Source organism: Gopherus evgoodei, chromosome 1 (assembly GCF_007399415.2).
Source record: "Gopherus evgoodei ecotype Sinaloan lineage chromosome 1, rGopEvg1_v1.p, whole genome shotgun sequence".
NCBI classification, from domain to species: domain Eukaryota; kingdom Metazoa; phylum Chordata; order Testudines; family Testudinidae; genus Gopherus; species Gopherus evgoodei.
This window is the reverse complement of record NC_044322.1, coordinates 47423710-47437288: the sequence shown is the minus strand read 5'-3', so window position 1 is coordinate 47437288 and position 13579 is coordinate 47423710. Positions and strand designations below refer to the sequence as shown.

General features: G+C 41.2%; 1 protein-coding gene across 1 annotated transcript in view; it reads right to left on the bottom strand.

Moving 5' to 3' along the window:
• The window catches only part of NBEA (neurobeachin), an 853790-nt gene that overhangs the window by 147587 nt on the left and 692624 nt on the right, over window positions 1–13579 (bottom strand). Inside the window, 2 exon segments of the mRNA XM_030563353.1 lie at window positions 10058–10160; window positions 12996–13113. Coding sequence (XP_030419213.1) covers window positions 10058–10160; window positions 12996–13113 — 221 coding nt within the window.

The window sequence follows — 13579 nt, the reverse complement described above, 5'->3', positions numbered from 1 at the left end:
TCCAAAGCAGAGGGGAGGAGGGCAAGTATTGGAGCACCCATAGAGAGAGAGATTTCAAATAAACAGTTACTGGACATGGTGAGTAACCTTCTCTTCTTCTTTAAGTAGAGAACTATCGGTTCTCCATTTTGTGGAGGGGTGTGGCTTTGGAGTTGAGTGTAGTACTGAAGATAGAACAGGAGAGCCAAATATAGCATCAGAAGCTGAGGTATGAGTCACAAATGCATGAATGGACGTCCAAGTCATGGCTCTACATATTTCTGTGATGGGAACGTTCTTAAGAAAAAGAAGTAAAGAGAGATCTTGTGTTTGCTTGGTGAATAAACAGTCCTGAACCCCCTCAGAGGCAGTGCATGTGAAGTCTCATATGATTTATTACAAAGATGCCAGCAGCCATATATCCCAATATTCATGGATTGGTAACTGGTTGAAAGACAGGAAACAAAGGGTAGAAACAAATGGTCAGTTTTCAGAATGGAGAGAGGTAAATGTGGTGTTACCCAGGTTTCTCTTTTGAGACCAGTCCTATTCAACATATTCATAAATGATCTGGAAAAAGGGGTAAACAGTGAGGTGGCAAAAGTTGCAGATGATACAAAACTACTCAAGATAGTTAAGTCCCAGGCAGACTGTGAAGAGCTACAAAAGGATCTCACAAAATTGGGTGACTGGGGACAAAATGGCAGATGAAATTCAGTGTTGATAAATGTAAAGTAATGCACATTAGAAAACATAATCCCAACTATACACATAAAATGATGGGGTCTAAATTAGCTGTTATCACTCAAGAAAGATCTTGGAGTAATTGTGAATAGTTCTCTGAAAACATCCACTCAATGCACAGCAGCAGTCAAAAAAGCAAACAGAATGTTGGGAATCATTAAGAAAGAGATAGATAGTAAGACAGAAAATATCAGATTGCCTCTATATAAATCCATGGTACACGCACATCTTGAATACTGCGTGCAGACGTGATCACTCCATCTCAAAAAAGATATACTGGAATTGGAAAAGGTTCAGAAAATGATTAGAGGTATAGAACGGCTTCAGTATGAGGAGAGGTTAATAAGACTGTGACTTTTTGGCTTGGAAAAAGAGATGACCGAGGGGAATATGATTGAGGTCTATAAAATCATGACTGGTATGGAGAAAGTAAATAGGGAAATGTTATTGACTCCTTCTCACAGCACAAGAACTAGGGGTCACCAAATGAATTTAATAGTTAGCAGGTTTAAAACAAACAAAAGGAAGTATTTTTTTTCACACAACGCACAGTCAAGTCTGTGGAACTCTTTGCCAGAGGATTTTGTGAAGGCTAAGACTATAACAGGGTTCAAAAAAGAACTAGATAAGTTCACAGAGGATAGGTCCATCCAGGCTATTAGCCAGGATGGGCAGGGATGGTATCCCTAGCCTCTGTCTGCCAGAAGCTGAAAATGGGTGACCGGGGATGAATCATGTGATGATTACCTGTTGTGTTCATTCCCTCTGGGGCACCTGACATTGGCCCTTGTCGGAAGACAGGATAGTGGACTAGATGAACCTTTGGTCTAACCCAGTATGGCCGTTCTTATGTTCTGATAGCTGGAGACAATTTCTGGCTCATGAGTGAGGGCTGACTTGGATTTTAGAGACTAAATTGGCTGAGGTTATGAACCTGTGTGAAGCGAGGAATGCTTTAGCCGTTACTGCATAGAGGCAAGCTCCTATGAACTTCAGACCTTGCTTGGGGGTTAAGGTAGACTTTCAGATGTTTAACTGTAGCACCATTAAAGAAATGAGTCTATGCCCCTCTGAATGGCCGTTGAAGCTGCAATGAAGGACTGACCTTTGAGCAGGCAATCATTGAGTTATGGGAAAATCAGAGTTCCTTGTCTGCGAAGATGAGCTGATAACACAGAAAGAATTTTTGAGAATACTCTGGGCACAGATGAGAGACCAAATGAGAGCACCATGTATTGAAAGTGCTCTTGAGACAGAGTGAAGTGTAGGTTCCTTCTGAAGGAGGGGTGGATTGCTATATGGAGGTAAGCATCTTGAAGGTTGAGGGCTGAGAACCAGTCTCCTGGTACAATGATGGAATTATTGCAGCAAGAGTTACCATTTTGAACCTCTGAATCTTTATGAATCTGTTGAGTAATCTTAGCTCTAGAATAGGTCTCCACGCACCATTTTTTTTTTTGGAACCACGAAGTACCTGGAATAAAAACCTTTCCCTCTGTGTTATGTGGGAACTGGTTCTATAGCACCCAGATTCAGGAAAGAGTCAACTTCCTGTTGCAAAAGGTGCTTGTGAGGGGGACCCTCACAAGGGATAGGGAAGGAGTTGGTATGAGGGGAGGGAGGTAAAGTGGATGGAGTATTCTGTTGAAATGATTTCCAACACCTACTTGTCCACAGTGATATGTTTCCAGTTCTGATGGAAATGAAAATGGAGGTCACCGAAATGAGGCAGACATGCAGATTGTTGCATCAGATAAGAATGTGCATGCTAACTGAGCACCTTGATCAGCTCATCCAAATTGATATTTTGAAGTTGTGGGTTGTGAAGGACATGCCTGAGAAGTTGCTGGTGGGATGTGATCTCTGTGCCATCTGGGACCTACTGAATTCTAAATTTCCAGAGAGCACAAGGTGGCTCTAAAGTCTTTTACAGTATGCAGGGATTCATCCATTTTTTCCACAAACAACTTCAATCTGTCAAAAGGAAGGTCCTCAACTGTATTTTGGACTTCCTTTAGAAAACTAGAGAGCTGAAGCCAGGAGGCCCTTCTCATGATTATCGCCGTGGAGATAGAATGAGCAGATATATCAGCGGCATCCAGAGATAGACCTGCAGAGCTGTTTTTGTGAGCAGCTGACCCTCGAAGATGATCACCTGGAACTGCTCCCACTGGTCTGTTGGAAGATGCTCAATATATGCATTCAACTTTGAATAGTCAGTATAGTTGTATTTCACCACAAGGGCTTGATAATTGGCAATCTTTAATTGTCAGGTAGCCAGTGAGAATGACTTACACCCAGATAAATCAAGATGCTCTAAGTCTTTATTGTATGGAGTCGATTGAGCATCATGCTCTCTGCCATGATCATTCTCAGCATCAACCACAAATTCAGAGTCCTTGGAGAGGCCATAATATTTTTATCTGCCTTCTTACAGGTGGGGGTGTCATAAACAGATAGCTAAGGGTTAATGTCTCTTTCACCTGAAGCACCTGACCAGAGGACCAATCAGGAAACTGGATTTTTTCAACTTTGGGTGGAGGGAATTTTGTGTCTGAGGTCTTTGTTTTCTGTCTGCCTGCTTTCTCTGAGCTTTGGAGAAGTAGTTTCTGCTTTCTAATCTTCTGTTTCTAAGTGTAAGGACAAAGAGATCAGATAGTAAGTTATATGGTTTCTTTTCTTTGGTATTTGCATGAATATAAGTGCTGGAGTGCTTTGATTTGTATTCTTTTTGAATAAGGCTGTTTATTCATATTTCTTTTAAGCAATTAACCCTGTATTTTGTCACCTTAATACAGAGAGACCATTTGTATGTATTTTCTTTCTTTTTATATAAAGCTTTCTTTTTGAGACCTGTTGGAGTTTTCTTTTCTGGGAAATTTCAGGGAAATTGAGTCTGTACTCACCAGGGAATTGGTGGGAGGAAGAAATCAGGGGGAGATCTGTGTGTGTTGGATTTGCTAGCCTGATTTTGCATTCCCTCTGGGTGAAGAGGAAAGTGCTTTTGTTTCCAGGACTGGAAACGGAGAGGGGGAGTCACTCTGTTTGGATTCACAGAGCTTGTGTCTGTGTATCTCTCCAGGAGCACCTGGAGGGGGGAAGGGAAAAAGGATTATTTCCCTTTGTTGTGAGACTCAAGGAATTTGGGTCTTGGGGTCCCCAGGGAAGGTTTTTCAGAGGGACCAGAGTGCCCCAAAACACTCTAATTTTTTGGGTGGTGGCAGCAAGTACCAGGTCCAAGCTGGTAGCTAAGCTTGGAGGTTTTCATGCTAACCCCCATATTTTGGACGCTAAGGTCCAAATCTGGGACTAAAGTTATGACAGGGGGTACTGGACCCGGGCTATGCCAAATTATTTTTGCAGGGTCTATCAATTCCTCATGAATAGATAGTGCGATGCAGGCAGATGATGAAGTATGCAGAATGTCAAGTAATTTATGCTGTGACCTCCTCCAGTGGAATTTGCAAAGAGTCTGCTATCTTTTTAACGAAGTCCTGGAACTGTTTATAATCATCAGCCAAGGACAGTGAAGGAGGCATGACAGCTTCATCTGGAGTAGGGGAAGAGATATTAGTTGTACAGGTATTCGCTTTGTCCAATCTCACTTCCTGCTCCTCAAAGGTCTCCTCTTGTGGATCAGGAACACTAGAGAGGAAGGCTGGTGAGGATTGCCTGCTCTTCTCCTGGTGAGAAACAATAGGGGCCCTTGAGATAAGCTGTGCAACGGTCCCAATACTGCCACTGAGCAAGGGTGGAGGCACCCGAAGGTGGCCATATCAGCCAGGTAGAGCATGACTCTCAAAAGGATTGCCCAACTCCTTAGAGGTCTCAGGATAGAGACTTCCTTGATAATGGAAGGGAGAGTGCTGGACAGAAATGTGGGAGACTGAGGAAACGTCCCCATTGTCTTCCTCATCATCATCACATAGTAGAGGTGGAACAATTATAGAGAAAGGCAGAGACTCAGTCGGTACTGGGCAAATCTTTAGGGATTGAGAGGTGGGTCAGTACTGCAAGTGGGTCGGTACCGAATGAGAGATTCAGGTGTTTCTGTTACTGCCAAGTCCTGAGGAAATTGAAACTCTTGAGGTGCTGGAACAGTGGATGGTACTAATGAGACAAGCTGGGCAGAGGTAACTGTGGCAGAAGGTGCTGATGGTACCAAAGGTCTGATGCACTACGATGAATGATTGGTAGGTGTCGATCTGGTCTTTTGCAGAGCCAAAGTGCTGCGTACTGAGGTCCTAGTAGACTCTGTTGGTACTGATTTAAAAGAGCTGATCATCTTCTCTGTGCCAGTCCAATCACCTGATGGTACCAATCTTTAGAATCCTAGGCTTGCTGGTGGTCACAGTAGCTGAGGAACCTGCAGCCTTGTAGGCACCAAGTCGGAGATCGGTAGTTGCCAAAGCATGACTGCTTTCTAGAATCCTTTTGAGAGAATTCCAGGGATTTCTTCTTTGATCCTCTAGGGGAGTGTTGCACCGAGGAGGTGGAAGCACTCGACCTGTTTGGAGATTGTTGTATGGGCGGAGGACCCTGGCTGGAGTCAGAGGCTGATCAAAGCAAACTCTTCATCATAAGAAGATGTAGTTTAAGTTTCTAGTTCTTTCTGGCCCTCAACCTTAATTGCAAACAAAATTACACTTTTGGGGAATATGTAACTCCCCAAGGCAGTGCACTCACTGGGAGTGTCCATTACTGATTTGGGATAGCCTCTCAGCATGAAAGGCAACATTTAAATCCAGGGGAACTGTGGACACCCTCCCAGAGTTTACGCTTCCCTGAGGGGGAGAAACAAAGAAAAATAGATGGAGGGACAATGGTCCTTATCTAAAAGTATAAGTAAAATCCTCTAAAGTTTTTTTTAATTATAACATTACTACCGCTAACTAACACAAAGAAAACTTTAAGAACTAACACTAACTATTAAGAATGATAGAAAATTACCGTTAAGGTAAGCTCAACTCATATGCTGCTGAAGCTTCGTCTCAGGCTGAGGCAGTTGAGAAGAAACAGAGTGGTTCACCTATGCAACTCTACATAATCTCGGTGGAGGGCACAAGGCTGCGGGGGGTCCATGCATGGGTCAAACAGACACTGCTACTTAAAATCTCTGATCTGACACGCATGGGGCACAAGTGGACCTAGAGTGGAACACCCATGGGCACACTACTCAAAGAAGAAGGAAGAACTTCTCCACACAATGCACAATCAACCTGGGGAACTCGTTGCTAGGGGATATTGTGAAGAAGTTACTCACCTTGTGCCGTAACCATGGTTCTTTGAGATGTGTGTCCCTATGGCTGTTCCACTGTAGGTGTATCTTTCCTAGGTACAGGGGTGCAGATACACCTACAGTGGTGCACGCACAGGGACACTACTTGAAGAAGAATACCAAAAGTATAACTGGGTTCTAAAAAGAATTAAATAAGGAGGATAGGTCCATGAATGGCTATTCGTCAAGATGGTCTGGGATGCAACCCTATACTCTGGGAGAAATAACAGGATCCAAGATTTTAAAAAGTGACTTCTCTTTTATCCTCAATTAACAGGTGTCCAGCTTGAGACACTTCAATGGAACCAGATTTTCCCAGGTGGGTGCTCAGTACTCTCTCAAAATCAGGCTCCATTAAGGTGTTTTATGATGGGCACCCAACAATTAAGGCACCTGAAATCACTAGTCATTTTTGACCTAGTCATGGTTAGAAGTGTGTGAGGAAGGAAGAGTATATACCTTGCTCATTCCTATGGCTTTTGGGGTTTTTGCTTTTAATTATCTTATTAACGCTATACATCCCTGCTCTGTAATGACTGGGCTATTGGCTGTTCTAGACTGGGCTCTATTTCTCTTCAGCCATCAAGTTATACAGTATTGTGCAGTGGGTCTCTCTCAATCTCCCTCTTTGAAGCTGTTCCACTTTGTCCACAATGCTTGAATAGTCATTGTGCCAGAAAAAAAAAGTAAGACAGACTACAGCCTGATGGTTGGGGCACTCACCGGGGTGGCTCCAGGCCCCAACATGCCAAGCGCATGCTTGGGGCGAGGGGGCGCTCTGCCGGTCGCCGGGAGGGCGGCACACAGGGTGCCTTCAGCGGCATGCCTGCGGAGGGTCCGCTGGTCCTGCGGCTTCGGTGGACCTCCCGCAGGAGCGCCTGTGGAGGGTCCGCTGGTCTCACAGCTCCAACGGAGCCGTGGCACCGATGAGTGGCAGAGTGCCCCCTGCGGCATGATTCTGTGCTTGGGGTGGTGAAATGTCTAGAGCCGCCCCTGCACTCACCTTGGGTTTGGTAGAATACCTGGATTCCAGTCCCTGCTCCAGTGCAGAGATTCAAACCCAGGTCTCCTACCTTCCAGTGAGTGCCTTAGCCATAGAGCTATTACATAAAGATGAGGGAAGGCAGCATTACTACCTCTTCCTACTCTATTTTTGTGAATCTTGCCCTTCATTTCCTTTGCTTTGATTAAGAATACTCAAAATGAAACATTTTGTTTCAGATTAAAAATTACAAGTTTTATTTGACCTGAAACAAAATTTTTCCAACTTTTTTCATTCACCAAAAATCCAGAAAAAAATTGGTTCAACCCAAACCAATTGTTTTCCCCAATATTTTTGAATAATCAGCAAACTGAAAATTAGTTATTTGCACTTTCAGGACCTTAATTTTATACTTCATCCTCGTTCTAACTCCTGGTAAAATAACGCCTTGTGATACCATATTGCATTGATTCAGTGCTAGTTAAGAGGTAAGAGTTACTAATACTACTTTCTGCTGCACTTATACAATAAATGAGTATGGACAACATTTGCAAATTTGAGTGCCTAATTCCATATTCAGGTACCTTAATAAAAGTGACATTTTCAAATATGCTAAGAACCTGCAGCTTCTAAGACTATGATTGATCACTACTTCTGAAAACCAGGCCGCTTGTAATAGGGACCAAAATATAGTTTTATGAACGTAACTTTAGACATCCAAAATTAAAACTGCAGGTGTATAATGTTTAGATTAGGCTGAAAACTACTTTGTAATGAAGTTAGAACAATTATAGTGCAATTTACATCATCTTGTTAAGTACTGTAGGACTCAGTAAAATCATGCAGCTGAACTACTGTACCATACATGTTCTCCTTCATTACAGGTTCTCTCATATTTCCAGATAATGACTTTACTATAAATATGGCCTGATTTTTTAATGGAAGGTTGAAAATATTTGCCAATATTATTTTCACATTGCATTAGTGAATTATGTACATATAGTTTTATAAGATGAAGACAAATACTCCAACAAAGTGCACAGCTAAAATACATGAGTTGTGTATTTAGGGAGTTAGATATGCATGGATCTGAAGACCGCAACAGGGCTGCCCAGAGGGAGGGGCAAGTGGTGCAATTTGCCCCAGGCCCTGCAGGGGCCCCAACGAGAATATAGTATTCTATAGTATTGCAACTTTTTCTTATGGAAGGGGCCCCTGAAATTGCTTTGCCCCAGGCCCCCGGAATCCTCTGGGCGACCCTGGACTGCAACAGAATCCTTAGTCTCAATCAGTAGTGGACTTGGTTCTTTGGAATGATCACTTCCCTGCTCCTCCACCCGAGATAGCATTATGCTCTCTCTGCTCTCCCCTCACATTGAGCTCTAGAGTTTAGCAGTAATTAGGAAATTCACAGATTCCCCTAGTACTGTACAAGGGCTTCAGGGGCCTATTTAGGCTCTGTAGCTCAGAGTGTGCTGATAATGGAATCTGTCACTCCTAGATCATGTATGTGCATGTATTGCATACCAGACCATTAACAAGTCTTCTGTCCCGGCTTACAGAAGACACTCAGGATTCAGGCGGGTGATGGATGATTGCTTTCTGTGGCTAATCTACTCGAATACTCAGTGTGGGAGTAAGCATTTTATCTGGCATCCTCCCAGAAGAGGTTGGAAGAGAACAAAAGACCCAGGCTGCACTCTGTAAAAGCAGAGGAGGGAGCAGACTTGGAGTATCAGAAGCTAAGACTGCAAAGGAGGGAAAGTCTGGAGTTGGACTGAGGCTAGGGTGGCCAGGTGTCCGGTTTGACTCTAATGACACCAAAGTCCAGTTACAGCAGGCAGAGGAGGTCAGGAGGCGTTAGGTCATCACCTGTGCCAGCCCTGACTCAGCTGGGGCTGCCTCCTATCTTGTCGGGCAGCTGCAGATCTCAGCCCCAGAAAAGCAGGCGAGTCCCTCCTGACCCAGGCAGGGAGGCTAGGAGGGGAAAAGCAGCGAGTGACGGGGGGGAGTGGAGTGGATTGGGGTGGAGCCTCAGGGGAGAGACAGAGCAAGGGCAGGGCCTCAGGGGGAAGAGATGAGCAGGGGAGGTTCCTGCACTTCTGCTGGAGTGTCTGTTTTTTTAAATATTACCAAGTTTGCAACCCTAGGAGGCCTGGATGTGAAGGCAAAAGAGCATCACTCCCTGGTGCGAGGGTTGGTGCATGCATGCAGTCAGGCCCCAGAAAATGCCAGAAGGAAAGATGAACATTGGTCTTTCCACAGAAGACAACAGCTGGTAGAATGATGGGGAGTTTTGAAGGAAGGTGAGTTGCCTCAGAGGCTTAGTGGAGCTCTTCACATAATGTAGGTAATGGAAATGGAAGGCTCCTCTGTGTGTTTTGACAATGCTGTGAACCTGCATGCAATTTGTTAATGCTTCGAGCTGGTTTTACTATGTATTTTTATACAGCATGTAGATTTGTAAACTTGAGCCTTGAGTTTGCATATTTTTAAATGTATTTCCCTCTTAATCCTAGAAGCAGGAGAAGAATAATTTAATATAATTAGAATAAGATGGGGAAACTTGGAAAGTGCAAAACACTTTATATACTGATGGATGGTAAAACCAAAACCAAAAATGTTTTTTGCCATTGGAAAAGGCAAAAGAACCCAAACAAAACTGTTTGGCAAAACCAAAACATGCCCTACCTCAGTTCATGTCTTCAGTTTTAATACTCAAAGCAGCAAATCAATTTTTGCAAAAATGTCACCTCAAAAAGCAAACAAGCACACAGTTCTTTCAATGTTTAAACAACAAACAATTTCAATCAGCTTTATTCTGTTTGCTTACTGGAGTGGCTCATTTGCTAAAATGTTAAAAAAATTGTTGATTTAAAATACTTTTATATAATGCTGGTTTTCCATAACGTATCAAATCATTAAGTTAAAAACATTGCTGCACAAGGGACCCTGAAGTCATGGGAATTCCAGACCCCTTGCAATAGTAATGTTTTAATATTCACAAATATCAACCATTCTGAGTCTGCAAGCATATAAACACAACACAGCATAAAATATTTTAGTGACATTACCTTGCTTGTGGCAAACCATAGCTGGTTCCCACTCCAACACGAGGTAAGCTGTACACAACTTTTTTTACTGTTGCTTGGTCAGGAAAATTAAACATAACCGAGGCTGTGATAAGAAGAAAAAATGTGACTTAAAACACCACAAAAGACCAGAAATCTGTTTCTTTACCAGATAATTCACAATATATTTTCAAAAAGCTTCTCAGAATTTATTTGGAAGGGTAATCCAGCTACACATATATCTTTCTGTGAACCAAGAGTCTTTAAAACTTTCAGTTTTCTCAAGGCTGGAGAATGGATACTTCTGAAAATGTTCTGTGCTCTGAGTAACACAGTGTAAACCTAATTATCTTCTTTGGCACTAATGTGTATCCCCTCCTTGCAGGAAATATAGATTGTGTGTTGCAGGGGAAGGGTGGTATGTCACACATTCAAGTTATGGGTTGTATGGAATTTAGTCCAGTGACTAGTGCATTCAAAACTTGCCAGACCAGGGACTGGGTGACTACCTCCCCTCTTCAGTTGAAGGGCAGAACTTACATCACTGCTCCCTCATAGTGACTACACTGTTGATACACCTCATCAACCATCTGTTCCTGAGTCTGTTTCAAGGAAACTAATTGTTTGGGCCTATACATACTGTTTGTTGAAGGGGAACAGCTGACATGATTCCAACACCTATTTTTAGGTTTGGCAGAATTCTATTTTTATTATTTTATAATTCCAACATGTAATATCAATGTTAAATTTTAAGCTTTTTTCAATTTTTATCTCCTTAAATTTTCACAGATATGAAAAATTTGTGCATTTTATTTTATATATATATATATATATATATTTTAACTTTCACAAATGTGGTAAAGTATGGGGAGATCAGACAATTATTTAATGACAGAAGATGTTGAAATTCAAAAAGTTAAAGCTTTATAACCATTAAAATACAAATTATCAACATCACGTCAAAACATACATAGTAAACAGCCTTAAAATCAAAGTCTAATAAATTCTCAAGAAGCACTTTTCTTACTTTGCCTATCTGTAAATTTTGATTGTCATCAACAGAAATATTTTTCATTAATTTGTGTGTCCAGTAAAATTGATGTTTACCAACTTTTATTGATAAAACTCTAATCCTTCCATGCCTAGCTATGTTCAGCATGAAGGGAATTTTTCCCCTCAGAAGATTGGTGGGACAGTGGTGTTTTAACACTTTGCAGTAGAGACCCTAATAGGTGCTACTTGTAATATTATGCTTTTGTGGTAAAATCATTGTATATGGTTGCTCTGTGTGCATTTGGGGATTGCATTCTGGAGACCCACTTAGTGGAAAAGATTCTTCTGACTTGTCAAAATGGCAGGAGTCTGCTGGAGGTATTGTATCGCAAATGTGAACACAGAGCTGGAAATGAGATAGCTATGGTATGCAGTGAGTATTAAAGTACAGATGGGCTTTACTATTGTGGACAGTTTAAAGCATCTCTAAGTCTGAGTTCAGTTCTTCACATGAGAAATGTGTTGGTTAGGAGATTTTGGTATTTTTCCATTGGGTTGGATTCCAAGTTGGTTTCTGTCACTTTGGGAGATCAATATGTGCAGTATCACAGAAGTGGTATGAAAAGTGATTTACTTTCATATAAATTCTGAAACTCTACATCTTTATTTCAATAAAAGTTGTGGCCCAATCAAGCTAACTAGACACTGTGTGGAGCAAACTTAGCCAAATAATTAAAAAAAACAAACAATTATTTGACAAATGTCAACTCTTTTACTGTTTTTGAATTATTCATGAATAGAACTGCAAATATTTCAAATTTATTCATTATTCAAAATTAGTCACTTTTTTCAACAAATGAATTCTAGCTCAAAGAACTTTCATTAACAGTTCATTGTGAATTGTCAACATTTGTGTTATTAATTAGCTATGTAAATTACATGCTATTATGTTCACTAAATAGGCAACTTGGACAAATAACAGTACAATTCTCAAATTGTATTTTAAAATATAAAATTTGAAAATTTCACTGTTAATTAAGCAATTGAAAAAAATCACTTTTGGCATATATCAGCCATTCAGACTTAAAATTCCCTTTTTTTTTTTTTTTTTTTTTTTTTTTGAGTATTTGCACTAGTAAGGCTATTGCACTAGAATATTTTCAGAAAATGGAAGCAAAGGGTATGAGGACGTAACAGAAGCAAATCTGTTTAAAGTTCTGAACAATGATGCATGTGTGACAGAGTGCATGGAGTGAACAGATGAGCCTGCACTCTGATCACTCAGCTGTTAATTAGTTCCCCCTCCAGAGGAAGCTGACTGGGGTAATCAGACTGGCATGTTTGGTGGGATAAACATTCAATTAGCCATCAGCCCAAGTCTCATAAAGAGGCACAGGAAGGAATAGCCAGGGATGAGGAAACAGAGAGAGGAACAGGGCTAGCTAAGCCCAGTCATATAAAAGCTTCAGAAAAGGGAGACCTCTGTTCCCCGCAAGTCCTGAGGAGAGGGTCCAAAGCACTGCAGATATTGTAAATAGATTGTTGCATGGGGACTAAAGCGATATTGGTGGAGGGAACTTGAAATAAAAGGTCACTGACTGCACACCTCATGCAGTCTGTGCAGTTTCTGCTAGGAAGTAGATAGGAGAGGTCCTATGCTCTGTTACAGTATGGAAAATAGTAGCAGCATTTACCAGCTTCAGAGTATAGTCTTTATTCATCAAAACTTGTTGTCCGAGTGCCAGATTAAAATCCATATTAATGGCCCATTGACAAATATTTTCTATATCAGATGTAGTGAATAAATGCAAGTGTGAGGGATTACTGAAGGAAAATGGCATTTTTCAAAACAAACTACAAAGTTTTAATTTGGGGACGAATGGATACCACCCATAAAAACTACCAGCAGATACCTTATACCAAATAAATGAACAACATAAAGACATACTTCTATTTGCCATAAACACTTCCAAAGCAGTATTCTGGAGAAGATAACGTCTTGAAAAAACAGCTCGAATCTCACTGAACATCCATTTTCCATGAAGGCCTTCTGTGTAGGCAAGAACCTAAAATAAATAAGGGAAAACAGACACTTATTAGAAGATGTTTTGACAGTACCACAAGTTTTATGCTTCAACAAAATCAGGGTAAGCTTATCTTGTTGAACTTTATGGCACTCAAAAACATTAAGTTCAAAGGTGGACTGAAATGTTTTTAAAAGATACAGTCTGGTTATAGTCAGAGATGTGGCTGTAAACATGGCACCTTCATAATGTATTTATATGCTTCTCATGCATCATATAAACTTATTTTACTTGGGCAAAAAATGTCCTGCAGTCAAGCACCGGGGAGTGAATAAAGTTCACTTGTAGATAAGCAAGTTATAGTCTATTTTGCAACATGAATGAGACAGAAATGCCTGTTAAGTTCTGAATCCACAGTTTTATTGTTGCTGATGTGTTGTATAAAGTAAAGAAATAATATGACTTGACAGTCAAATCTCTAATTTGAGTTTACAAGGCTATGAGTTAG